The sequence below is a fragment of the Capronia epimyces genome, assembly GCF_000585565.1.
Source record: "Capronia epimyces CBS 606.96 chromosome Unknown aczIQ-supercont1.9, whole genome shotgun sequence".
Classification (NCBI taxonomy): domain Eukaryota; kingdom Fungi; phylum Ascomycota; class Eurotiomycetes; order Chaetothyriales; family Herpotrichiellaceae; genus Capronia; species Capronia epimyces.
Window position 1 is genome coordinate 1,234,344 of NW_006912912.1, and position 22,887 is coordinate 1,257,230.

Below are 22,887 nucleotides of genomic sequence, written 5' to 3' on the forward strand. Positions count from 1 at the left end.
ACACAGGATTAGAAACACAGGATTAGAAACACAGGATTAGAAACACAGGATTAGAAACACAGGATTAGAAACACAGGATTAGAAACACAGGATTAGAAACACAGGATCAGAAACACAGGAGCAGAAACAGAAGCAGAAACAGAAGCAGAAACAGGAGCAGAAACAGGAGTAGAAACATAGAAGCAGAAACATAGAAGCAGAAACGAAGAAGTAGGAACATAGAAGCAGAACACAGGAGCAGAGACACAGAGGCAGAAACAGGAGCAGAAACAGGAGCACAAACAGGGACGGATAGGGTAGAAGGGCACCAAAGCACTAACTCGGACAACGGAGTGCTAAACTGACCTTGTAGATACCATAGTTTGCCATGCCTATGAGCACGGTAAAGATCATAGGCGCTATCCAGGGAATGCCGTAGTCGGGACCCAGGCTCGTCCAAGCAAACCCGAACAGACCGATTGTTTCGAGAGGGGCCACTACATGGAGAAATCGACGTTAGCTTAGAGATTGGAGGGAAACTGAGAGACAGAGTCAATCCCGAGAGCGGAATGGGGCCAGGCAAAGGCCCTAAAACTGTTGAGTTGAGGCATATCACACAACGTATAGTCTGGTAGATAGGCCTAAAGGTGAGGCAACGCAAAATAAAGGCAACACCGGAGAAACGCTGTGAGGGACGTGAAATAAGGGAAAGGGAAACAACGGAGAAAAGGCCTAAAGGTGAGGAGACGCAAAATAAGGGAAAGGGAAACAACGGAAACGCTGGCGAGGACGCAAAATAAGGGAAACAACAGAAAACCCGGTGAGACGGACGGAAAAGTAACCACCACAGTCTCGATTCAGGAGACAATCTGTCCGGGTCATCCGCGCGAATCTTGTTATGATGTCGAATCACCGGCAGATACGTGAAGTAGGCGAGCAGATATCCGATGAGAGACCTAAGTCGTCAATCAATAGCTATTCACCTCCACCACTCACGCATTTTGCATCCCTGTACGAGTGCGGATACATACGATAGAAAAGCCAATCCGACCTGATAAGGCTGGAAATTCCACTGTTTGAAGACCGGCGTAAAGGCCTCGAGAAAAGTGAACAACAGTGCGTCGCTGAACCCGCTGAGCAGAGATAAAGCTAGGACGATGGGCTCGGTGGCAAACATCTGGAAAGGACGGGCCCAAACTCGAACAAACTCGTGCATGGGAAACCGCGGCTTTTTCAGCTCGTCGGGCCCGTAGATGTTGGTCTCGCCGTTCTTGCGGCGCCGCTTGGCTTCGCGGTCGAGCAGGATGGTCGCCCGGGTCTCAGGCACGAGGATGAAATGAATGAGTTGCACGGCTCCGCCGATGCACAATTGCATCCAGAAAATCCAGCTCAGAGACAAGTACTGGCCCACAAACCCGCCGATCACGGCGCCGACAGGGGCACCGCCCACCGACGACAACACGACGAACGCGACGGCATATTGGAAGCCCGAGTCCTCCGGTTGGTATAGGTCGGCAATGACACCCAGGGTGACTGAGCCGCCGGCGGTGGAGAGGCCGGCGAGAGCTCTGGCGACGACGATCGAGGCGAAATTCGGGGCCAGCGCCGCAGGGAGTTGCCACAGATTGACCAGAAACAAGGACAACTGTTGGGTCGGCCAACGGCCCAGTTCCTCGGACCACGGAGCCCAAAGTTCACAGCCAAAGGCGTAGCAGACCAAAAACACCATCTGACCGACGCGGGCCTTTTGCTTGGTGATGGTGTATTTCTCGGCTAAGCCGTCGACCCCGTTGGCGTAGATGCTGGCGTTGAGGTTCATGGAGGTTTGGATCAGAAGGATGACCACCAGGATCATCCATTTCTTCCACCCCGGGAAGCAATAGCCCAGTTTGTCATACACGTCTTCCTCGGTCAGTTCGACCTTGCCGTCTATCCGTTTGGAGCGGCCACCGTCGATGTTGTAGGCCTCCAACTCGGGACCGGTGACACCCAGATGTTTTTCTTTCCCGGCGGGAGGGTCAATGGCCGATGTCTGTTTTTCGTGGGTCGTGTCAATGGCCGATGTCTGTTTTTCGTGGGTCGTGTCGCTGGCCGATGTCTGCTTTTCGTGGGTCGCGTCGCCTTTGGCGATGGTGGGTTGGTCCGAGACCGACATCCCTGGCGACTGCAAGAGAGGGAGGTACCTGTCGAAGGGGGACTGAGTCGACTAGGTGTTACCTGCCGAACACGGGACTGAATCGACTAGGTGTCTGGATTCACCACTGTTCTCTCCGAGGCACAGGCGACCGTACCGTTGAAATTCGATCAGTCTGCAAAGAATAGAACAACGGCAGAAGGAGAGTTGAGACGCAGCAAAGAATAGAACAACAACAGGAGGAGAGTTGAGATGCAGCGCAATGGTCAGACAACGGCAGAAGGAGAGTTGAGACGCAGCGCAAGTGTCAGACAAGCAACAGAGGGATGACAGATCAGGCATCTGCGGCGACACAGACGATCTTTCTTATTGAATAAACTCCTACTCCTCTACCTTGTTCCCTTTTCTCCCTTCCTCCAATGTACCCGCCAAGTGATCGACGTATACGAGTACGGAGTACGAGTAGGAGTATTGTCCAGATGATCAGAGGACCATGGCAGGGAGAGTGCTGAGCTTGGTGCTTGGCCAGATGATCAGAGGACCATGGCAGGATGAGTGCTGAGCTTGGTGCTTGGTGCTAGGCAAGGGAGGATGCCTTGATGGCCTCAACCCGTGGCTATGACTTCATCTCACACAGTCTAGCAGGGTGCACGCCGCGGGCACCACTGACGAGAGCAGGATCCTACCGCAAAAGCTGGGGGCGGGGCTGAGGCGCCAATACGCAGGCTGAAGGCATTGGCCGAAGAGCCTGAGGCCTAACGGCCGCGTTCAAGGTTGCTGTGGTATATATCCGTGCAGCGGAGATGGCGATTGGCGATTGGTGAAGGCGAAGGAGAGCGAGAGGAGGGGAGAGCTGGGCTTTCGTAAGAGGAGGGAGGATGGAGGATGGAGGATGGAGGATGGAGGACGAGGGTGGTTGATCTGTCATCTGTCATCTGTCATCTGTCATCTGCCATTTCCTATACTTGTACAGAGTACAGAGTACAGAGTACCTACGTAGTATCGTACGCAGTCGCAGCACATACATACATTAGGTACCATGGTGGCTGGGAAGAAGGCCAGTACCTAGGTACCTAGGTACCTATAGGTTAGGTAGTAGGTAGGTTACAGTAGGCACCTAGTAGGTAGATTAGGCAGATGCCGGGCCTAATTAGTTGGTATGTTATGGATAAAGGCCAACGAAGGGAGGGCGGGAGCACCACGCACCACGCACCACGCACCACTCACCTACCACTCAAACCCTTGAATCTCAGCTTAGTTTCTCGGCATCAACCTCAAGCCTGCATCGGAGCACTCGCGGTGATGTCGGTGGCTGGCCGTGGCATCGTGACAGCAGTACGGAGTATTGCGTACTGTACTCCGTGCTCCGTAACGGGCGCAGGTTCAATCTGTGGTCTCGATTGTCTGACCGTGTGTGTAATATGTGTACTGTATGTGTACTCAGTAGATCTACCTAAGGTAGGTACCTGGTAAAGCACCTAGGTACTCCGTACCTTACTGTAGCACTGACTGGATTGTAAAACACCGGACCAGGAACTCGGCCATGGCGTTGTACTGCCTGACCGTCCCTCGTAATGCAGGAAATGATATGCTAATCCCTGACACTCCCTCCAGCTGCTATACCAGTCTCGGCTGCCTCACCAGCATCTTTCATCTCTCGTCGAAACTGATCTGAACTGGCCTCACATATCCTCCCCGGGCCTCGATTCCCCTTCACATCCTCCACAGCCTCGATTCCCCTTCACACCTTCGGCAGCAACATTCTCTGTCCACCCTTGCCATTGGCATTAACATTCCCGTTTACGGGCGACGATGTTGACGCCGCATTCCTACTTGCGATGGTTTGATTGACAAAAGTGATGGGAATCTTGCTCTGCTGTCCGACCGGAGCACCTGCACTTGGTTGGCCATATTGAGACGCAGAGGCTGGCCGAGGAGCAGGTTGATGTTGATAAGGTTGCTGTGGTGGTTGAAAGATGTACTGTTGTGGCACGGGTGCCAACGTTGGCAAAGCTTGTGAGCCTGAACCTAGCCGTGTGCCGTATCGAAACAGTGACGGACCTGTCGGTCGAATGACAGACTGCTTGGGTGGTGCCGGAGCAATAGGTTGACCACGTCCACTTGACACGATTCGAGGTAATGTTCGATCGCTAGGTCCGGTCGTGGCCAGCGGAGCTGGAGCTGGAGCTGGGTGGGGGAGGAGTGTCGAGAACGGACCGTTCGTTGCATAATTAAACTGGCCCGACGATGCTGGACGACTGACGGGATGCGGCTGGCCCGGAAGGGGGGTAAAGTCGAGTCCTTCTCGTGGAAAACTGTCCCCCGGTGCCAACGGCATGTAAATGTACTGACGCTCCGGCTGCTGTTGTGCAGTCCATTCCGAAACATCGGCCAGTGCCGATAAGGCGTAGGAATTACTATCATCCATCTTGAACGGCCTCGGGACAAGGTACCCTTTGATGTTTTCAAGTTCCTTGATGGCTTCCGCCGACAGGGCGTCGAGGTTCTGCGATTTCTTCCGGATTTGTTCTTCTCGCCACTCATTGTTGCGTCGTTCCATATTCGTGAGGAGTGGCGCAATGACGTCTTCGTTCAGAACCTCTTGACGTGCCTGCTCATCGAATGATGCTAGCTGTTGCTTGAATGGTTTTTCATCCATGATCTTGCTGGACACATAGCCTCGTGGCTGGGTGTTTGCTTCAGGAAGTTCGTGGTAGTGAGGGAAATAGTCCAGGTCGGAGCCGGATTCGGTATGAGTATCATCGTGTGCTGCCCGGTAGGCCCTTTCGAATAGAATGATATCTCCTTCAGCACCAGCAAGATGCTCGTTGCGGGCTTCGGCCACGTGTGTCTGGTACTGTTGTTCAATGACCTCCTTTTCCTGCCTCATCCGCTGTTCTTCATGCTCGGATTGCACACGGTATCTTGCCTTGATCATGTCTTGCGTGTCTTCCATGAGCTCCTTCAGAGCATCTGTGACCATTTCGTGCTCTGGGACATGTTTGTGCGCTTTGGGCTTTCGAGAGATCTTGGACATATCCCTGACTGCCAACTGGTCGAGGATGTCGATTTGCTGGCCGCCCACGACTTTGAAGAACCGCTTGAGTTCTTGCTGTCTTGCCTTGAGCATGGAGATCTCCACCCGCTCATCTTGCGTCAAAGGACGCCGTCGATTTGGTGGATCTGGGCTTTCTCCGCCCCGGCCACCCCGGCCCTTCTGCTTGCCCCTCCGGCCACCGTTGTTTGCGTGACCCCCTCCGCGGCCACGGCCACCTCCCCGGGTGGACTTCCTGGGCGACCGGGACTCCGGGGTACCACTGGCCGAGCCCGGACGGAACCTGGTCCCGGTACTGGTGTAGTACACCGGCTTGTCGGGGTTGTACTTTGGCCAGTATTGCTGGCTCTTATAGTCGAGGGTGTTAGGTTCTTCGCGCACCTCAGGCACCTTCACCTCTGGCTCCGGGCAGTGCCTTTTGGCCTCAATGGCCTCCTCAGAGTCATCCGAGCTCGCCTCGGAGGCTTTCCTCTTGTTGCCTTTTACTTGAAGACTAGGGGTCGCCGCCAACGAGGAAGAGCCAGAAGACGGAGGCGAACTGTCTGATGACGAATTCACCTCTGGCGTCGGCTTCCTCGCAGCATGGCTCCGAGTCGTCATGTGAAAGACAACAGCTGGCCGGGTTCCTGACTTGATTGCCATGTTTCTGGAAATGAAAGTCAGTGGCCATCCTGATATCGTGAACAAGGGAGACATCGAATCCTTGCAGCCCGGGGAATCAACCTAGCTCGACATAACATGGAGTGTGGAAAGACACCACCTCAACTAGGTGAGTTGATGCAGAGTGGGGAGTGAGAGAAGCAACAGCTTTCGGAAGCGGATGACTTACCTGAGCTGTTTCTTACGATGAAGTTGTCTCTGCGATAGGCAGCGGGATGAGAGGATTCTCCCAGAGGTAGGAGAGACTCGTCGGACAGTCGAAGTGTGATTGACTGACTGCGAGGTGGAAGCGCCAAAATATCCCTTGGTCGCGGTTCCAAAACGCAAGGAGCGGCGGATATGTAGACGGGCGCAAGCCGACGACGAGGCCTTGGTTAAGGATGATTGGGTGAAGTCATGAGAGAGCAGCTGCGATAGATACTGTAGCCACAGAGGTGAAGCTTTGCGCGAGGTCCAGGTGTGAGAGCGGATGGTTGAAGTGCAAGGGAAGAGATGAAGGCATTCGAGAGAGGTATTTGTTCGGGCTGTGGATGAACAATACAAAGCGCTAATGTTATTGATGCCATCCAGGCCCGGAGGCTGCAGGGTGCGGCAGAAAGCCATGATGCAGTGGACCGGAGTGAATAAAGAAGGGGGGCTTGTGTTGTGATTGATGTTCTGTGTTGAGTATCAGGTCTTGATTGTTGCTGACTACTAGGTAGTAGTGGTGAGAGGATTGGAAGTTGAAGCATTTTCTGTGCCACGCCGCCGTAAGCTCCTAGCCACTAACTGCAACGGGTCGGGGGGCGCTGTATTGGTAGGAGGACACAGGGTCTTCGGACATGACGGAGTTAGACCTATTCAGTTGGTGTCCTTGCTGCTTTCTACCCGTGGGGGCCCAGTCATGCTAAGCCAGGTTAGGTTTAGCGACCTAAGGTCTCGGCTCGAGCCGACGCCAGCCGCCGTCTGGCGCTGCGGAGGAGCATATGCTTTGGATGGCATTTCACCCATGCGGTACACAGCAAGTACTCAGTACAGATTGAGCAATAGCGATTACTTAAATTCTTCATACATCATGGTCTCTGTGAGCCCTTCTCATACCCTTGCTGTACGTCAAATCAACCCGCCACCATGGCCTCCAAACGCCTTGCTGAAATGCCGGCCATTGTACTAAAACACATGATATCACATTCAAACCCCCACGGTGCGAGAAGCAGCGGGTGGAAACACACAAAGACTCAGATCAAATGCCCACTCAAGCGATTTCCACTCGATAAATGGGACTTGGGGCGATCTTGTCTGAATCCTTTTCGTTTCCCGTATCCCACCAGACTAGTGCGCGACCCGGCCGATAGCACAAACCCAGGGAGTATAGGAGGTAGCTCATCATCATCAACAATCGACGGCCCAGGACTTCCAAGAGAAGGACTGCCGAGAGTGGGACTGTCCGGTACGGAGTCATCCACACTCTGTGTCTCCGATCCGGCAATACTGGGCATTGCTTTGCGATGCACCGTCAGCGTGCTGGGAGAGATCAAATGATCTGCCAACGGCGACACGGTGATTGCTGTCCCTCCAAGGGGGACAGGAGGCGGCCGAGGGCTATTTGGTCGGAACAACGGATGGACCAGCTCATGCATGGCAGGATCGAACCGTTCGAAACTCGGAGGAGGTTTGCGGTACGGTGAAGATGTTGGTCGGGAGAAATTTGGGGGACTCGATGGTGGGGATGATTTGGGCTCTCTTGGAGAAGAGCTCCAGCCGATCATGGTCACCGAGTCAGACGTTGTTGCATGTGGCGAGCTTGACACGGGAGTTTCTGGAACGAATGGCCCGTCCAAGCCATTGGCCGGGGACTCCGACCTGCTACCCGGTATTGTCTCTAGCCCTGTCCGAGCGACAGGGGGGGACGAGGGTATGACAGCCCGCATCTCGTGATGAGCAGAAGAGGTGTCCCAATTGCCGAATGCACTATCGATGCTCATGGCCTCTCCCGCAGGGAAAGGTCTACCTTCGAATGATGAGTGATTAGAATGTCGAATAAGCTTGGTTCGGGATGACCCAGGCCCGACTTTCGTCGAGGAAGATCCTTGTAGACTGGACGTTGCTTTTGAGATCGGAGTTCTCGGTGGTGAGTTCACCGTGGGATCTTGCGAGCCGAAAGATACACTCGTATGCTGAGTACTGGGTCTTCTGATCATCGACACGGATGTTGCTCTGATACCGAAATCCATGTCCAATCTGCTTTTCCGTCGTGTCTTAAGCGCGCTCTTGGTCCACAACCAAAACATACAGTAGAGAATAAGCTGCGAAAGAGCTGAAGCCGCCCAAGTCCCTAGGCTGATTCCGAGCAGTGTGAACGGAGCCGCATCTAGAATCTTCTGCGGAAGATCGCTATGCCTCAAGGCCAGCCAGACCAATGCTGCACCGGGGACGGCCACGCTGACTGCAGCAGCAATTGTGCCGGCGGTGAGGCAACTCCATGTTTTCGCCTTCGAGAAAACTGGATGGCTGTTCAGGACCCTGACATAGAATGTTGCGAAATAGGCAAGGTTTGCCAGATTCAGCAGGCTAATACCGAAACTGACAAACAATAGGATTCGTAAAGCCGGCAGCACGGTGATGTTGAGAGCGACAATGAGGTTCACAATGCTGCTGGCAGTGCTGAAGACACCCGCAAGGGATCCAAGCGTCCATATTCTGACACGTTTCTCCATAGGACTGTGTGACGGGTTGGCGCGTGCTGAGCAAGGATGATTGAACTATGACCCGGCTATATCGCCGGTATGTAGCTGAGAGCTTTGATCCAGTGGCACACCCTGCTGTTCAGAGACGACATACATACAGAGTACAGTTCGCCAGGGCGAAGATCACTTGTGAATACTGTGGGATCAAGATGAAGTTGAAGGTGTGGGTGAGGACGTGTCTTGAGACGAACAAGACGATTGACGAGCGGATGGAGTTGTTGACCTCAGACGCGATGAGTAAAACCTTGACTGCCACCTGAGTTGGGATGGGCCTTGTTGCCGACGGAGGGCCACCACGAGGCTTGAGCCGCCCACACGAGGAGAACAGCTGGAGAGGAAAGACAATGAGGGGCGGAGGGTTGAGACTTCCTCGACCAAGCCAATCAAGACGGGGGGAAATAACAGAGTTTGTGGAGATGCCGAAATTGTATATGCAGACAGACGCAAGATGCTGTCATCAAATGTAAACAAAGAATAGAGAATCGATCAATGGGAGGCATTTGACTTCTTGTACGTCGGGAAAGCACTTCTGACTCGACGCACGACAGCAAAGATAGCATCTCCGAAAAACTTGTCGCACGCGTCTGTACATCGTGATATTGCGCAAGCAACGCCACCTCCAACTAGCAGGGACCGGGGAAGTGTGTTGGCGCGTTATGTTCGCGAAAGCCCTAAGATCGAGGCTTCCATCGGGGCCAGGTTCCTGGGCGAAGGAACCGGACGGCGGATAGCCAGGTTTTCGGAGCAATCGTAGGAATCGTACTAGCAGTGATCCGTAGTCGCAGGCGAGAGAAGGTGATCGAGAACGGAAGCGAGCCAGTCAGCCCGCCAGCCAGCCAGCAGCGTGGATTTGCCGGTGGGATGCTGGGCTGATGGCGAGGGACATGGGACCTGAGACCTAGGACCTGGGCTTGCGACCAGGGACGGACGATGGGCATGTGGGCAGTTGACTTGGAAGTTGGTGATGGCGGCGGCGGGCGTGCAATCTCAATATCAAACCTTAATTGGATGTCGTGCAAATGGGGGGCAAATTCGGCCGCCCCTCCCCGAGCCTCAATTTCCAGCCGCAAACAAATAGCCGGGTTGAGTTAGTCGAGCAGAAATGCCAGCCAGTCGCAGATCGTCGCTCTGCGCTGCTTGCCGTTGGTCGTCCATGATCATGATTGCTGGAGAGGTGGAAAACCAGGCCAGAGAGCAGAGCGCAGAGAGCAGCTAATCATGACTAGCTGCACCGGCGTACACGATCCTGCTCCGTCTCGTACTGTAGGACAGAACTAGCGACTGTCAGATGGGATTTCGGCCAAAAGAGGGCTTCCTGCCCATGGGAGCTTGCCATCTGCCACTGCAGTGGAGCAACGCAATCATCAGCGAGTGTGAATCCTGAGCTGGAGAAGAGGTACAGAGGACGAAGTACGGAGTAGACTCACGGAACTCAAATTGACGCGGCGAGAGAGCTCTCAGTGTCTTGGCTCCGAAATGGACTGCGAGTGGCCAGCCTCGCCTCCACCACAATTCAAGGCTTCGTTCTTCCTTCATCCTCCAGCCGTCCTATGCATGTTTTTGGTCCAGGGATCGGCTCTGTGCAGCCGTTTGATCAGACCAGAATCTAATTTACTTCAGCTCACAGCATCCGAACAACACCATCCGAACATGACCATCCGAACAGGACAGTTTGACGCCTCTAAACACTCTCTCCAGCCAGGCTCTCACAGTGTTCGTAGCATACCTTTTCCAACAGCCTATCAGTATCACCCGGCGGCACATCGTGACACCCTCTCTGCGCGAATATGGCATCTACCCTGATAACTCCAGTTGCCCGCCAGCCGTTCCCTTAAGAGTCTCTGAGACATGCTGTTCGGACTGGAAATTGTTGCTTCTACTCTTGTGCGATAGTCCGATGTGACCCAGAACGCCGCCAACGCCAATGCTAATATTAGGATCATCCGTATCATGCTCTTCGTGGCTCAACATGCACATTCACCTCGTCGCAGCAAGCTCTTGTTCCATCTGCCACACGTCACTCCTCAGTTGTGCAGGAACCCCTTGTTCATCTGAGTGCATTGCTTGGACGCTGCCTTCAATGTCTTTGACAGCCGCTTCTAGGCCATTCAATAGTTGTTCCAACTCGGCTTGTTGTCTGCCAATTGTTGCCATCATCGCTGCATTATGTTGCTGCGTTGCTTGCAGCTTCGACTCCAGTTCGTTCGCGGCTTGTTGCAAAAAGGGGGATAGATGAGCGCAGTACAGTTCTTGGGCTGAAAGGGTATGCAGACTGTTACAGGTCAGCGTGCACGAACGATTCGGGGGCACCGGGCTCAACTCACGGTCGATCGGGCATATCCCCTTCAACCGCTCTATTCTTCCTTCTTCGTGCATCCTCGATCAAGATGTCCCACTGATTCAGGCCCTCGATGACATGTCTCTCTTCTAGGATCTTCTCAAAATCACGCGTGCACTCTTCTTCCAGCCGCGCATTCAGCTGCCTCCAAACTCCTTCCAGCGCCGTCGGACAGTACTTGGCAGGGGTGGGGAAACAGGAGCTAAAATTGGCGTACGAGTTGGCTTTGATGGACGATGACAAGGCACCTGCGAACACTTTGTGCAGTGCTGCCGCACGAGGGCCTGGTGCTGCCGCGACTGGCACTTCTGGGGCGGGTGAGGGCGAGGCGGAGACGCGTGCAGGCATGGTTGTATCGCGTTTCGCAGGAGTTTCCACGGCCTTGGTCTGGGATGATGGGTCGCAATACCGTCAAGCGTCCTTCAGCTCAGTGCCAGAGCAAGTACAGATAGTTCAATACAACGAGGCGGGACTTGTCATTCATTGCTAGATCATGTCCAACTTGAGTGCTACGGAACGAGTAAACATGCCAAGACGAGTAACACCTGCCGAGGTGACGCTGCCCTATCCTCACAGGGTGGGCTGACTCCGTCATAGGCTACAGCTCTAGCAGTCCCCGACCTGTTACTAAGACGTAACGCATCTTAAAAGCAGCATCGGTCGACTTAATCTCTACTTCTGCCGTACTTTCCTATGTGTTTCTTGAGCCTTCACCTCCGCGATTGATCAACCACGATGAAAGGAACTCCTCCGAGCGATGCGTCCCATCCCCTGCAGTACAGGTCTGAATAGGAAATCGTCCACTCTCCCCCCTGCTTTATCAAGATTCTTTCGCCCACTGTTTTCCGCTCCACAGATTGCCCGTCGTCCATAACCAGTAGTCGCGGCCCTTGATCAGCCACACCATGAAGCTGGGCAGCTGGAATCCAGCGGCTGCACCCACTCCTCTGCCCTTGCCGATAGGCACCATCTGCGTCTCTCGAGTGTCCTCCTTGAACCCCCTGTCCTTGCCGACGGACTTGTCCTCTTTCCCCGCGGCCAGCAGGAGATCGCGCTTGATGTTGGCGCCGAGCACGGGGATGGCAGGGAAGATGAGATGGACGGCGGGTCGTGCGGTCGAAGCCACGTCGCCGATGGCGTAGACGCGTGGACCGGCTTTGTCGACCCGCAAGGTCGAGGCATTGGTGTCGACGCGGCCGTCTGCAACCAGAAGGCTTTTATCGGCGATGAAACCGGTGTTTGGTGTCATTCCAGTCGCCGGGATGTACAAGTCGGCCTCGAGTGTCTTGCCATCCTCCAGGGTAACTGTCGCCTTGGCTGAAACGTCGTCCGTCCCTGCACCCTCTGGCGTCACAGCCTTGACTCTGGCCTGCTTGATGACGGTCACGCCCACTTGGGCGAGATAATGCTCAGCCTTTTTTGCAATGGCGGGTCGAAGCGCGGGCAGGATGTCGGAGCCGGCTGTCACGACCGTAATGGCGACTCTAGGATTGGCCAGCTTCGAGGCGAACCTGCCGGCGCGGCCATTCAGGTATTCACCCAGCTCGCCAGCCGTCTCGACACCTGCAGGACCTCCACCGGCGATGATGATGCTCTTGACGGTGGGCAAGGCTTTCCGAAACTGGGCCCACTTTGTCCGTAGGAATTCGATATCGCGGTTGAGACTGAGCAGGGGGGACGGCGTAGACGCGCCGGTGGCGATGACGAGGGCGTAGTAATCGATCTTCTCGGTGCTACTCCCACCGCCAGCGGCCAATCTAACAGAGACGGTTCGGCTGGTGTGCTCGAGCTCGGTGGCTGTGCCGTTGAGGAAGCTGAAGCTGCCTTTGGGGTACTGGTCAAACAATTTCGGAATGCTAACGAAGAGCTTGTCTTGGGGTAACAAGTCGTCCGAGATCAACGCGCGAGGACATGCCGGCCGGCACAGGACCTGATCTGCGGCGCTGACCAGAACGACCTGGTACGATTCTTTCTCGGGCAGTTGAGGAACCACATGCTTGAGGAGATAGTGGGCAGTTGACAGGCCGCCGTAAGAACCCCCGATGATGACGATTCTCTTTTGGGATTCCGCCATCTTTCCAACCTCCACCCTCGACCACTGATGGAGTTCCACCAACCAAAAAACGAGTAAGTGTATGACGGGTGGGAGGCAAGATGCTGGGAGCTTAACCCTCGGTTCCACCAAACGAAAATTGGAGTAAGTGTATGACGGATGGGAGGCAAGATGCTGGGCGCAGATACAGAGTATTGGTAGGTACTCAACCTTCTATCCTGGGACCGTTTCGCTGGGATGGGATGTAACGAGTCCAGGACAAACAAGTACGAGGAAGCAGAAGGAATGAACGACTTATCTATTATAATATAACAAGATGACTTCTCTATTGGGATCTTCGCAAAGTGGTAAGTGGTAAATGGTGAACTTAAACTTGAACCATTAGCATTGCGTCCCGTCCGAGTGCGAAGCTTTCGGCCGATAGCGACGAGTTCACTGGTTTCTACGGCCGGTAAGCGTCCCCTGTCATGGGGTAATTAATAGGGATGCTGGGCCTGGCCCTGGCTCTAAGGCCGAGGCTGAGGCTGAAAGCAGACCTTTTCACGAGATACGCTACCAGGCCAAACAAGAAACAATAAACATGCATGTTGCGTCCCACAACTTTGTCTGCACTGCACGTTGATCAATGCAAAGTACCTAATAGTAAGTACTGCTACGGCGGAACATGTCGCCAAGATGGACATGACGAGACCCTTTCCACGCTGGTACTAGCGGTCTCGCCGCCCTAAGCTCGATGGTTCCCTTTCAAGTTCGCCTCGTCCCCCAACTTGATTATCCGTGCACTCGAGCACTAAGTTTGCCAACTTTACTCTGCACTGTCCTTGAACTGAAAGATGCCTGAAGAGCCGCTTCTGAAAGATGCCTGAAGAGCTGCTCTTGTCTCATCACACACCGATGCCTAGGCCAAAGAAAAACAACCCAATCGCAACACGCACCGAAAGTGGCATCATGGATTCTGACATCTGTGGTAGAGAAATGTACTCCGTATACAATCTACCCTCCTGCAAAGCGATCTATAACACATGAATAGCTCTCCCGTCTTCTAGTCAAGGAATTAATCTCAATCTGTTGCACCATCCATCACTTCTCCCGAGTGACTCGTTCATTCATGGCGCCCTTCTCCGTCATCGTCTCCTCTCCATTGATCTCTTCCAGAGGAGAGATTCCAAGCTGAGCTCCCTCATCGAGACTAAACGTCCCGTAGTAATCGACATCATCGTACTCGCCGACTCCTTGAGGCGGAAACACCCTGTTCAGCACGTAGTAGATAGTGAAGCTGATGGCCAGGCCTAGGGGAAAGGCGAGGTAGAACATTTCCATACTTGCTTTGGGCACGGAGACGCTGCTGTTGACGTTGGCAATGAATCCCGGGAGCTGAGGTGCCCAGCCACACACCCAGGCCGCGAACGCGCGCAAGTTAACGCCACGAAAGTAGTAATAAATTCCAGACGAAGACGGAGTGTAGAGGTCGGAGAGCTTGACCCGTCGACGTCGGATAAGGAAGTAGTCGCAGATCTGAATGCCGCACATCGGGCCCAGGAAGACCGAGTATGCCCCCATAACGCTGATGAAGGTCCCTGCCGAGGCGAGTAGCTCCCACGGGCACATGGCAATCGAGAGGACAAGGGCAAAGTAGGCGCCTCGCCGGATGTTAAAGTACTTTGGGACGAAGCCTGCCATGTCCATCCCTGCAGAGAAAGCGTTGTCGATGGTGTTGATGGCTAGTTGGCACACCACAAGCCCTACCCCAGCGAAGAAAGCTCCTGCTCGAGCTTTGGAGTTATAGTCGTCATCAAGCCATCGCAGCAACAAATCCGGTGGGTTCCAGTAGGCTTCGCCATAGAGCTTCACAGATGCAGAACTTGTTAGACACCCGAAGAGCGGCAATATCGTACCCAGGGTGAGAATCGAAAACCATTGCCCGAAGATCTGATCTCCAGGACGTCGAGCAAACCGTGAGTAGTCGGCTTGGTTGGTCAGCCCGACGGCAATACCGCCAATCACGGTCGTGATACCCTGTACAATAGCCCAGCCTAGCTGACTGCCAGACTTTGCTGTTGCCGGCGCTGAGAGCAACGGCCCGGCGCCGCCTGCCGTCGACAAGACATAGATCATAATAGAGATGAGCGTGATGACCGAGATAGTGTTCATGACGTAAAGCAGCCGTCGAGTCTTTTCCGGAGGAATGTAGAGGATGGGGATGGTGATGATATTGTACACCACCCACCCAACCAAGTTCTTGGTGGTGGTGTTGGCGGACTCGGGAAGAGTGTTGTGCATGTGGTGGAAGGAGGAGAAGATCGAACTCAACACTGCCGTGACGCAAAGCCCTCCTGTCCATGATTGAACTGCGAACCAGGTCAAGCTGAGAACGATGCGCTGAACGATGATGATGTACGCCCCATAGACTCCCCAGATCCCTCGCGATAGCACAGGGAAACCAATATGCCAGCGAGCACCGATAGCCCCGTTGCAGATAGCCACCCCAGATATGATGATCTTGCCGATGATGACTGCAATCATTGTTTGCCAGACTGAGAGCCCAACCGCAATCAGCGAGGCACCAATCTGCCAGTTACTCAGAGCAATCTGGTTGATGGCCCAGAAGGATATGTATGCCCACATGTCCCAGAGGCGGCGGGAGGGTGGCAGTGGTCGGATGTCATCGTTGATCCAAACGGAGGACTCTCCCTGAAGCCGAAGCTGGAATGAGCGAGGAGTCAATCCGCGAATCTTTCTTCCAAACGACATCTTCGTGGAATGCTTCTTGTGCGTCAACTCGGAGAGGGAGAAGCAGATTCGAGCGCAGGCCCGTTTGGGTAGAAGGAATGGATCGCTCTTCAGGGGCTCCCAGGATTCATCTTATAAGTGGCGCGACTAGCAAAGTTGTCGCAGGGCTTCTATACAAGTCAGTAATTCCATCAAGGTGCCAGTATCTTCTCATCGGAGATATCAGCTCACCAAACAGGCAGGCGACTGTGCGGTGGCGTTAGGCCGACCATAGCGATATCTCCTGAGAAGGACGGCTCTGAGGGGCCCCACGCGGTACATCAATAGGAGCATAAACAGCGATAGGTTCATGAGGGTGAAGCTAAAAGACACAGCCTTCTGGCCCTTTTCTGCTGCGAAGATCGGCGTATGGCAGGTCTGTGGATAGTACTCGTACCAAAAGCCCAGCCAGCCAGCGGAGACCGTGGTACCTATCGAGAGATGTCTCTTGGCCCGATTGGCTTTTGATCCTGGGGACATCTCCGTGCTCACGCTATGATCCCTATCTTGTAGTCAGTGCGACCAATCACAGCAACGGATGAGAATATCAAAGCCTATCTCAACCTATCTGTGGGCACTGTACGCCCTTTCTTTAGGGAACCTTAACCTTGGGGACGACAGTTCTCATGTTGGTTTCGTAATGTCCAAGAAACATTCTGGTTTCCCAGACATGCACATTTTACTTGATGGCTTCAATAATCATGTGTCACCTATTGTCTGGTATTCTCCGCCAGCTTGATCTCCTCAAGATTGTGGCTTCGAAGACCTAGCGACAGACGCTAGGTATTCAAACATTACCAATTTGATCCGTCGATCAGACAAGGCGTTCTGCTTTGGATTCATGGCTGTATATAAGCCAACCGCGTGAATAAACTGGCCTCGGCTTGCCGCAAATCACCAAGTAGTACTGTGCAGCCTCGACAATATGGGATCTATCCGACAGCCGAGAGCTCTCAGAGTTGGTGTCGACGTTGGCGGCACTAACACCGACGCGGTTATTCTTGACTTGGACGCCGTAAACCAGTCGAATCGTGGAGTGCTCGCCTTTCATAAAACGCCGACAACGAGCCCAGATGTGACCGATGGTATTGAGGCAGCTGTCGGCAACGTACTGGCCCAGCTTGGGGGAGACAGCGCATCAGAAATTTCCTGTCTGATCATAGGGACAACTCACTTCCTGAATGCTGTCATCGAACGCGACACCCGCCGGCTATCCAAAGTGGGAGTTATCAGGCTATCCAAGAGCTTTACCAAGGATATTCCGCCCTTCTCAGATTTCCCGCCAGACCTTACTCAACTCTTGAAGGGTTACTGCGGATTTGTCGACGGAGGCCTCCACATCGATGGTTCAGAGGAAGCGCCAATCAACGAGGAGCAAATCATAAAAGAATGCGAGAAAATTCGAGAGCAAGGGCTCAATGCCGTGGTGATTTCGGGTGTGTTCTCGCCCATCGACAAACATTTCGAACAGGAAAGTCGTGTCCGGAAAATCATGCAAGAGCGGTTACCGGGCGTGGACATCGTTTGCTCGTCTGAAGTATCCAATATTGGTCTGCTCGAAAGAGAAAACGCCTCCATCCTGAATGCGTCCATTCTCAGATTCGCCAGACGCACCATTCGAGGTTTCCAAGGGGCGATGAGGCGGCTAGGACTTAATTGTTCTCTATTCATTTCCCAAAACGATGGCACGGTGATTGATTCAGCCTCTGCTGCAAAATTGCCGATCAAGACGTTCTCATCGGGGCCTACGAACTCCATGCGAGGTGCAGCGTACCTTGGTCTTGCGCAGTCCGGGCGCAAGGACGAGGAACGGGTGTCGACGATCGTTGCCGATGTGGGAGGGACAACTACAGATTGCGGCGTCCTCCTGCCATCAGGCTTTCCCCGAGCAGCAAGTGCGTACGTCACTGTTGCCGGCGTGACTATGAATTTTCCTATGCCTCATCTAGAGTCCATCGGTCTTGGTGGTGGATCTATCGTCCGCAAAGGCGACTCTGATGTCACGGTTGGTCCAGACTCCGTTGGATATCAGCTCACGACAAAGGCAAGAGTTTTCGGTGGCGATGTCCTGACGACCACCGACATCGCTGCTGCAGGCGGGCTTCAGATAGGCGACCCCACGAAGGTCAGCGACCTAGATCCTGAACTGATCAGCCAGACGCGAGCCCGAATCAAGAAGATGCTGGAGAACGTGATTGACAAACTGAAGCTGACGCCAACACCACTTCCAGTCCTGCTGGTAGGTGGAGGGTCAATTGTATGCCCCTCAGAGTTGGAAGGTGTTACTGAAGTCATCGTACCAAAATTCCATTCTGTGGCCAATGCAGTGGGAGCCGCAATCTCCCGTGTTTGCGGAACTGTCGACACTATCTACGTGACTGCGGATCTGACAGTGGCTGAGGTGCTGGAACACGCAAAGATTCAGGCCGTTGCGAACGCCGTGGCCGCCGGAGCAGACCCAGACTCCGTCTCGGTGGTGGACGTCGAGACCTTGCCAATCCCCTATGTTGCTGGCCAGATCCGGGTGATAGTAAAGGCAGTTGGAGATCTCTCCACCAGCTACATTTCGAACAGCAAGAGTCTCGGAAATGAAGATGACAAAAGTGACGAAAAATTCTCTGAAACTGCGTCCAAACCGGAGGCGTTGTCAACATTAGAGACGCACGCCCGTTTTGACTTTGACGCGTATCGACCGAAGGTCGTGCTCAACCCTGAGACAGGCAACGATGAATGGGTTCTCTGCGAAAAAGACCTCGAATGGATCAGGGATGGATGTTACATCTTGGGATGTGCAGGAGGCGGATCACCTAAAGCTGAATTTCTCAAGCTCCGTGATCAGGTTCGTGCGGGTCATTCCGTCCGAATCATTGATAGCTCGTCGCTCGCGGAGAATTCTCTGATATACTGTAAGTTGAGAGACGGAGCTACCTCGTGTACGAATGTAAAATTGACAAATCTGCAGGGGGCGGCATGATGGGTTCGCCAGCCGTGTCGATTGAGCGACTAAATTCGTCGGAATGCATTCATGCCGTGGCAGACTTGATGGAGCATTTCGGCCACAAGTCGTTCGACGCTATCATGGGGCTCGAAATCGGCGGCGCTAATGGACTTGAACCTATGCTTATAGGATCTTCGAAGGCATTTGGCCGGCCTGTGATTGACGGCGATTGGATGGGTTCGTACACCAGGCCTATAGAGCCCACTTTGCGTTGGACTTGTGCTAACAGGATCCCAGGCCGAGCATATCCGACATACTGGCAGACTACCCTGGCAGTCTACGAACCTGGCCAATTGACTCCATGCGCCATCGCCTCCGGGGATGGAAAGACAATCATTATGACCAAAGCTCCAAACGACGAGATTGTCGATCGTGCGCTGCGTGCGTCTTGCTCCGAGATGGGTTCTCGTGTGGGAATGGCAGCTCGACCGACGACGGCGCGCCACGTAAGGAATTATGGAGTGTTGAACACTGTGTCGCTAGCCTGGCGCATCGGTAGGTCGGTCGCACGCGCACAGCAAGAAAATACCGTTCATACCGTGGCCGAACAAATCATCGATGCTGTCGGTGGCCCTTCGACTGCCAAGATTCTCTTTAGAGGGAAGATTGTAGGGGTTGAGCGCAGACTGTTCAAAGGACATTCATATGGAGAAATCACCATCAAACAGATACAGGAGGACGAAGAGGAGAATAGCCATGAAAGTGCAGCCGTTGCCGAAGGTGGAGTGGTGAAAATCCCGTTTAAAAACGAAAACATCTACGCAAAGCATATCAGCGACGACGGCAGCGAGACGTACCTCGCGACTGTTCCGGATCTCATTTCGGTGCTCGACACCCAGTCAGGCCTCGCACTCGGGGTCCCAGAGTATCGCTATGGACTGATGGTGACTGTGCTTGGAATAGCTTGCTCGCCACGGTGGACCGACACCCCAAGAGGGTTGGAGTATGGTGGTCCCAAGGCCTTTGGGTATGACATGGCGTACAAGCCTGTAGGGGTCTATGTTGAGCCCAAGAGTGTCATCAAGGAGTATGCGAGCACCTAGGGAAGGGAAATGTACGGAGTACACAGTTGACAGTTGACCCGCAGTTGGGAAGGATGAAGGATGGAGGCGTTGCATAGATCTCGCAACGTGGAACTTGGAACTTGGAACCTGCAGGCGGCTGATTCATCTGCCGCAGGTTAGTCAATGCTCCACCGTAAAATAATGCCTCACGTGATCGTAATGTATCTTGTCCCTTCCTGTCTGTTGCATACCTAGTAAACTCTTATCAACGACGGTTCGAATGGCCAGGTGTAGTATAGTAGGGGCAGTATGCCACAAGACGAGTTGCGGCGACCCCGAGCATGTGGCAGGCGCACTCCCTACCGCTCTCTGAGCAAATTCTGCCCTCGAATAACCCCGTTATGACCCAGGACCGCGAACCGGTCTACTACGCACCACGGAAGAAGCAAGCGTACGTACCAGGTTCATTGAGACGGTTCCCAGACGACCGGATGCCTAGTCTTCTGGGCTGCTGGCTGATGGCAACAGGTGCTCTCGATGTCATACAAAACGAATCAAATGTCTTGGAGGTGATTAGATCCTTCTTTGATGACATTGAGCTGAAGACTGATCATCTCGTGCAGGCATCCCGTGCCGGAACTGCGCCCTTTCGTCGTCGCCATGCGTATTTCCATTGTCTCGCAGGCAGAGGATCTCGACAAACCAGCAGTATACAACTCCCGCTCCCGGCTCTTCTACCGACGACCCATTATTGCATTCTAGCACCGTCGAGACCACACCGACGCCTTCCAGCCAACAACTCAGTGGGAGCTACCGCCGGCCGGAGAAGGACTTCAGCTCAGGTCGTTCAAACCACAGCCAAGATGGACATCGTCGGCGGCCGACCTATCGCGCCACTCCCTCCTGTCAGACCTTTGCGGAGCAATTTGTCACCTGGATTGCAACGCAGAGATCAGAATTACTAACACAGGATGGAAGTTCTTTTGATCCGTCCTGGGCGACGTGGGGCCACTCGTCTTTCGACCTCGCGGATCCTGCCCTGGAGATCTCCATCGAGAGCGTACTTTCTCGCCCTCCCGTGAATTCGAGGACCTCCAAACCCGTAAAGATCCGGCTCCCTCCTTACAACCATAGCATCCATCTAATCCAGGTCCTCGAATCCTCCATTGGGCATGAGCAGCATTACTTCCGACGGAGAGACCTTCGTGCGAAAGTTGGGCAGATGCACCAATCGCCGGACTCACCGCAAAGCAAAGACCAGGGATGGCTATGTCATTGGCTCGCAATTGTGGCACTAGGGGAGCTTTACAGTAGCGACAAAGAGACTCACATCGATCCTCAGGACCCGTTAGGGTCAGCAACATCTACCTTAGCAAGCAACCTTGAACCACCAGGGGCGGAGTACTATCATCAGTCGGTAAGCCTCCTTCAACAAGTGGCCGAGCACCCGGACGTGCAATACATCGAGACTCTATGCCTTCTTGCGCTTTATGCGTTTTCAATGAATCGAGTCAATACGGCCTACATGTATGTCGGTGTCAGCATGCGCGCGGCTTTGGCACTGGACTTGCATCGAAGCCCCTATGACTTCCTCTCAGAGAGAATGAACCTGTCTACTGCGGAGCTTGAGCATCAGAAGAGGCTCTTTTGGACCGTTTACTATCAGGACCTGTGCGTTGCTTCCAGGACATTCTCTTAAGAGCTTTGTGGTTTGTGGACTAACTCTATGGCTGTAGCTTAACTACGACCACCACCGGGCGCCCATGGGGCGTTTTGGATGATGAAATTACTGTTGACTATGCAGATTCCAGTCGTCTTACAGGCGACGCGATGTTGGAGTTCTTTGACGCCGAAGATTCGAACATCCATCTAGAACTCATGCGCCTGCGAAGCCAGGCGTATTCGTCATTATACGGCTACGCTGGGACCGCTGTCAATCCCTACTCATACATCTCCTTGTTCGACTTTGAGCTCAGCCGTCCTCTTTCGCGGCAACACTTGGACAAAATAAGCGAGTTTCATCAGGCCTTGCTGGGTTGGGAGAATGAGCTTCCACCGGCTCTGAAGGTTGTCCGAGGCTGGGATGGCTCATGGACAAACTTGAACCGTGTGAACGCGAATTTATATCTTATCTACCACCAGGTTCGACCTGTCTGGACCATGTTGAGGGACAATATCTGACGTCTCGCAGTCCATTCTAGTCCTCCTCCGACCGGCACTGGTCAATGCGTACAACGAATGGTTCAATTCGCAGACAAGGCTCATAAAGTCCCCGGTGACTGCCGCAGGGGACTCACAAGGTGACAACTACAGAGTTAGACTTCAAAGCTTTTACACTTCTTCGCTGTACTCAGCGAGGGAGGTTGCGTCAATACTACAGTGGTTGCGTAACCAGGGCGCGTTCCGTAAGTTGGTATCTCACCTGCAAGGCTACCGAAATTAACCTTAGGACAGCCACCTACACATACTTTTGTGCCAGCTTTGCCTTCACCGCCGCTATATCGCTCTACATAGCTAGAGCTCTTTCGTTTGTTGTCTATCATGAGGCACCCCCCACCAATGGCTTCCATTTCTCACCCAGTGACCATTCGGCACTGCAAATGACACTTCAGCTACTCGGTCATCAGATCGCAGCTGGAAATGCACCAGCCACTGAATTTGGAAGGCTGTTGCGTTTGCTGGACAACAATTTACAAGCTCTGCAGGGAGCCATGCAAAACGCCAGCAGGCTGCCCGCTGACATGGGCTTCCCAACGCATGGGGTTTCCTTTGCGGTAAGTCAGAGATCGCCCTGGGACATTCTGTTCGAGCAACACTGATAGCTGTACAAAGGATGTTCAGAGTGGCCCGTCTACGGAGATGTGGAATTTGGATCCGTGATCAGAGCGTCAACGGAGTGCAGTGAACTCCAAGCTCGATTATGTTTATCGTGGCCCTTGAAGTAACTTCAAATCCGGATTGAAAGCCCTTCCGAGCTTGCAAAATGACCTGCTAATAGCGACTATTCCTATTGGCAACACTCAGCATACTGTATCGAGACTTCGCAGCAGCCTTACAGCCTGCAGAAACTCTACACTCCGGCTGTCGGCAGGAGCACATGGATGTTGCTCGGATATGGGTTGCTCGTGCAAGCATTATTCTGGGTACCACCGATTCCTGGCGTCAATTTTC

General features: G+C 53.7%; 8 protein-coding genes across 8 annotated transcripts in view; 2 read left to right on the forward strand and 6 right to left on the reverse strand.

Annotated features, from left to right (window-relative positions):
• A1O3_09430 (uncharacterized protein) overlaps nt 1-2,134 on the reverse strand; it is a gene marked incomplete at both ends in the record, with an annotated part of 3,454 nt that extends 1,320 nt beyond the window's left edge. Inside the window, 3 exons of the mRNA XM_007739524.1 lie at nt 346-476; nt 811-935; nt 1,011-2,134. Coding sequence (XP_007737714.1) covers nt 346-476; nt 811-935; nt 1,011-2,134 — 1,380 coding nt within the window. The remainder of the gene's footprint in view (nt 1-345; nt 477-810; nt 936-1,010) is intronic.
• Nucleotides 2,135-3,854: 1,720 nt separating this feature from the next.
• A1O3_09431 (uncharacterized protein) lies at nt 3,855-5,810 on the reverse strand (the record flags this gene model as incomplete). Its single annotated transcript, XM_007739525.1, has 1 exon — nt 3,855-5,810. One exon carries the CDS (start codon nt 5,808-5,810, stop codon nt 3,855-3,857), a length of 1,956 nt encoding a protein of 651 aa, XP_007737715.1.
• Nucleotides 5,811-7,045: 1,235 nt separating this feature from the next.
• A1O3_09432 (uncharacterized protein) lies at nt 7,046-8,524 on the reverse strand (the record flags this gene model as incomplete). Its single annotated transcript, XM_007739526.1, has 1 exon — nt 7,046-8,524. The coding sequence occupies one exon, from the start codon at nt 8,522-8,524 to the stop codon at nt 7,046-7,048; it is 1,479 nt and encodes a 492-aa protein (XP_007737716.1).
• Nucleotides 8,525-10,531: 2,007 nt separating this feature from the next.
• Nucleotides 10,532-11,240, reverse strand: A1O3_09433 (uncharacterized protein; the record flags this gene model as incomplete). The annotated part of the gene is made up of 2 exons (XM_007739527.1): nt 10,532-10,826; nt 10,879-11,240. 2 exons carry the CDS (start codon nt 11,238-11,240, stop codon nt 10,532-10,534), a joined length of 657 nt encoding a protein of 218 aa, XP_007737717.1.
• Nucleotides 11,241-11,712: 472 nt separating this feature from the next.
• A1O3_09434 (uncharacterized protein) lies at nt 11,713-12,966 on the reverse strand (the record flags this gene model as incomplete). The annotated part of the gene is made up of 1 exon (XM_007739528.1): nt 11,713-12,966. One exon carries the CDS (start codon nt 12,964-12,966, stop codon nt 11,713-11,715), a length of 1,254 nt encoding a protein of 417 aa, XP_007737718.1.
• A 1,059-nt stretch (nt 12,967-14,025) lies between these two features.
• Nucleotides 14,026-15,696, reverse strand: A1O3_09435 (uncharacterized protein; the record flags this gene model as incomplete). Its single annotated transcript, XM_007739529.1, has 1 exon — nt 14,026-15,696. The coding sequence occupies one exon, from the start codon at nt 15,694-15,696 to the stop codon at nt 14,026-14,028; it is 1,671 nt and encodes a 556-aa protein (XP_007737719.1).
• Nucleotides 15,697-16,639: 943 nt separating this feature from the next.
• Nucleotides 16,640-19,755, forward strand: A1O3_09436 (uncharacterized protein; the record flags this gene model as incomplete). The annotated part of the gene is made up of 3 exons (XM_007739530.1): nt 16,640-18,620; nt 18,677-18,889; nt 18,950-19,755. The coding sequence occupies 3 exons, from the start codon at nt 16,640-16,642 to the stop codon at nt 19,753-19,755; spliced, it is 3,000 nt and encodes a 999-aa protein (XP_007737720.1).
• A 1,183-nt stretch (nt 19,756-20,938) lies between these two features.
• Nucleotides 20,939-21,897, forward strand: A1O3_09437 (uncharacterized protein; the record flags this gene model as incomplete). Its single annotated transcript, XM_007739531.1, has 2 exons — nt 20,939-21,387; nt 21,453-21,897. The coding sequence occupies 2 exons, from the start codon at nt 20,939-20,941 to the stop codon at nt 21,895-21,897; spliced, it is 894 nt and encodes a 297-aa protein (XP_007737721.1).
• Between the last annotated feature and the right edge of the window lie 990 nt (nt 21,898-22,887).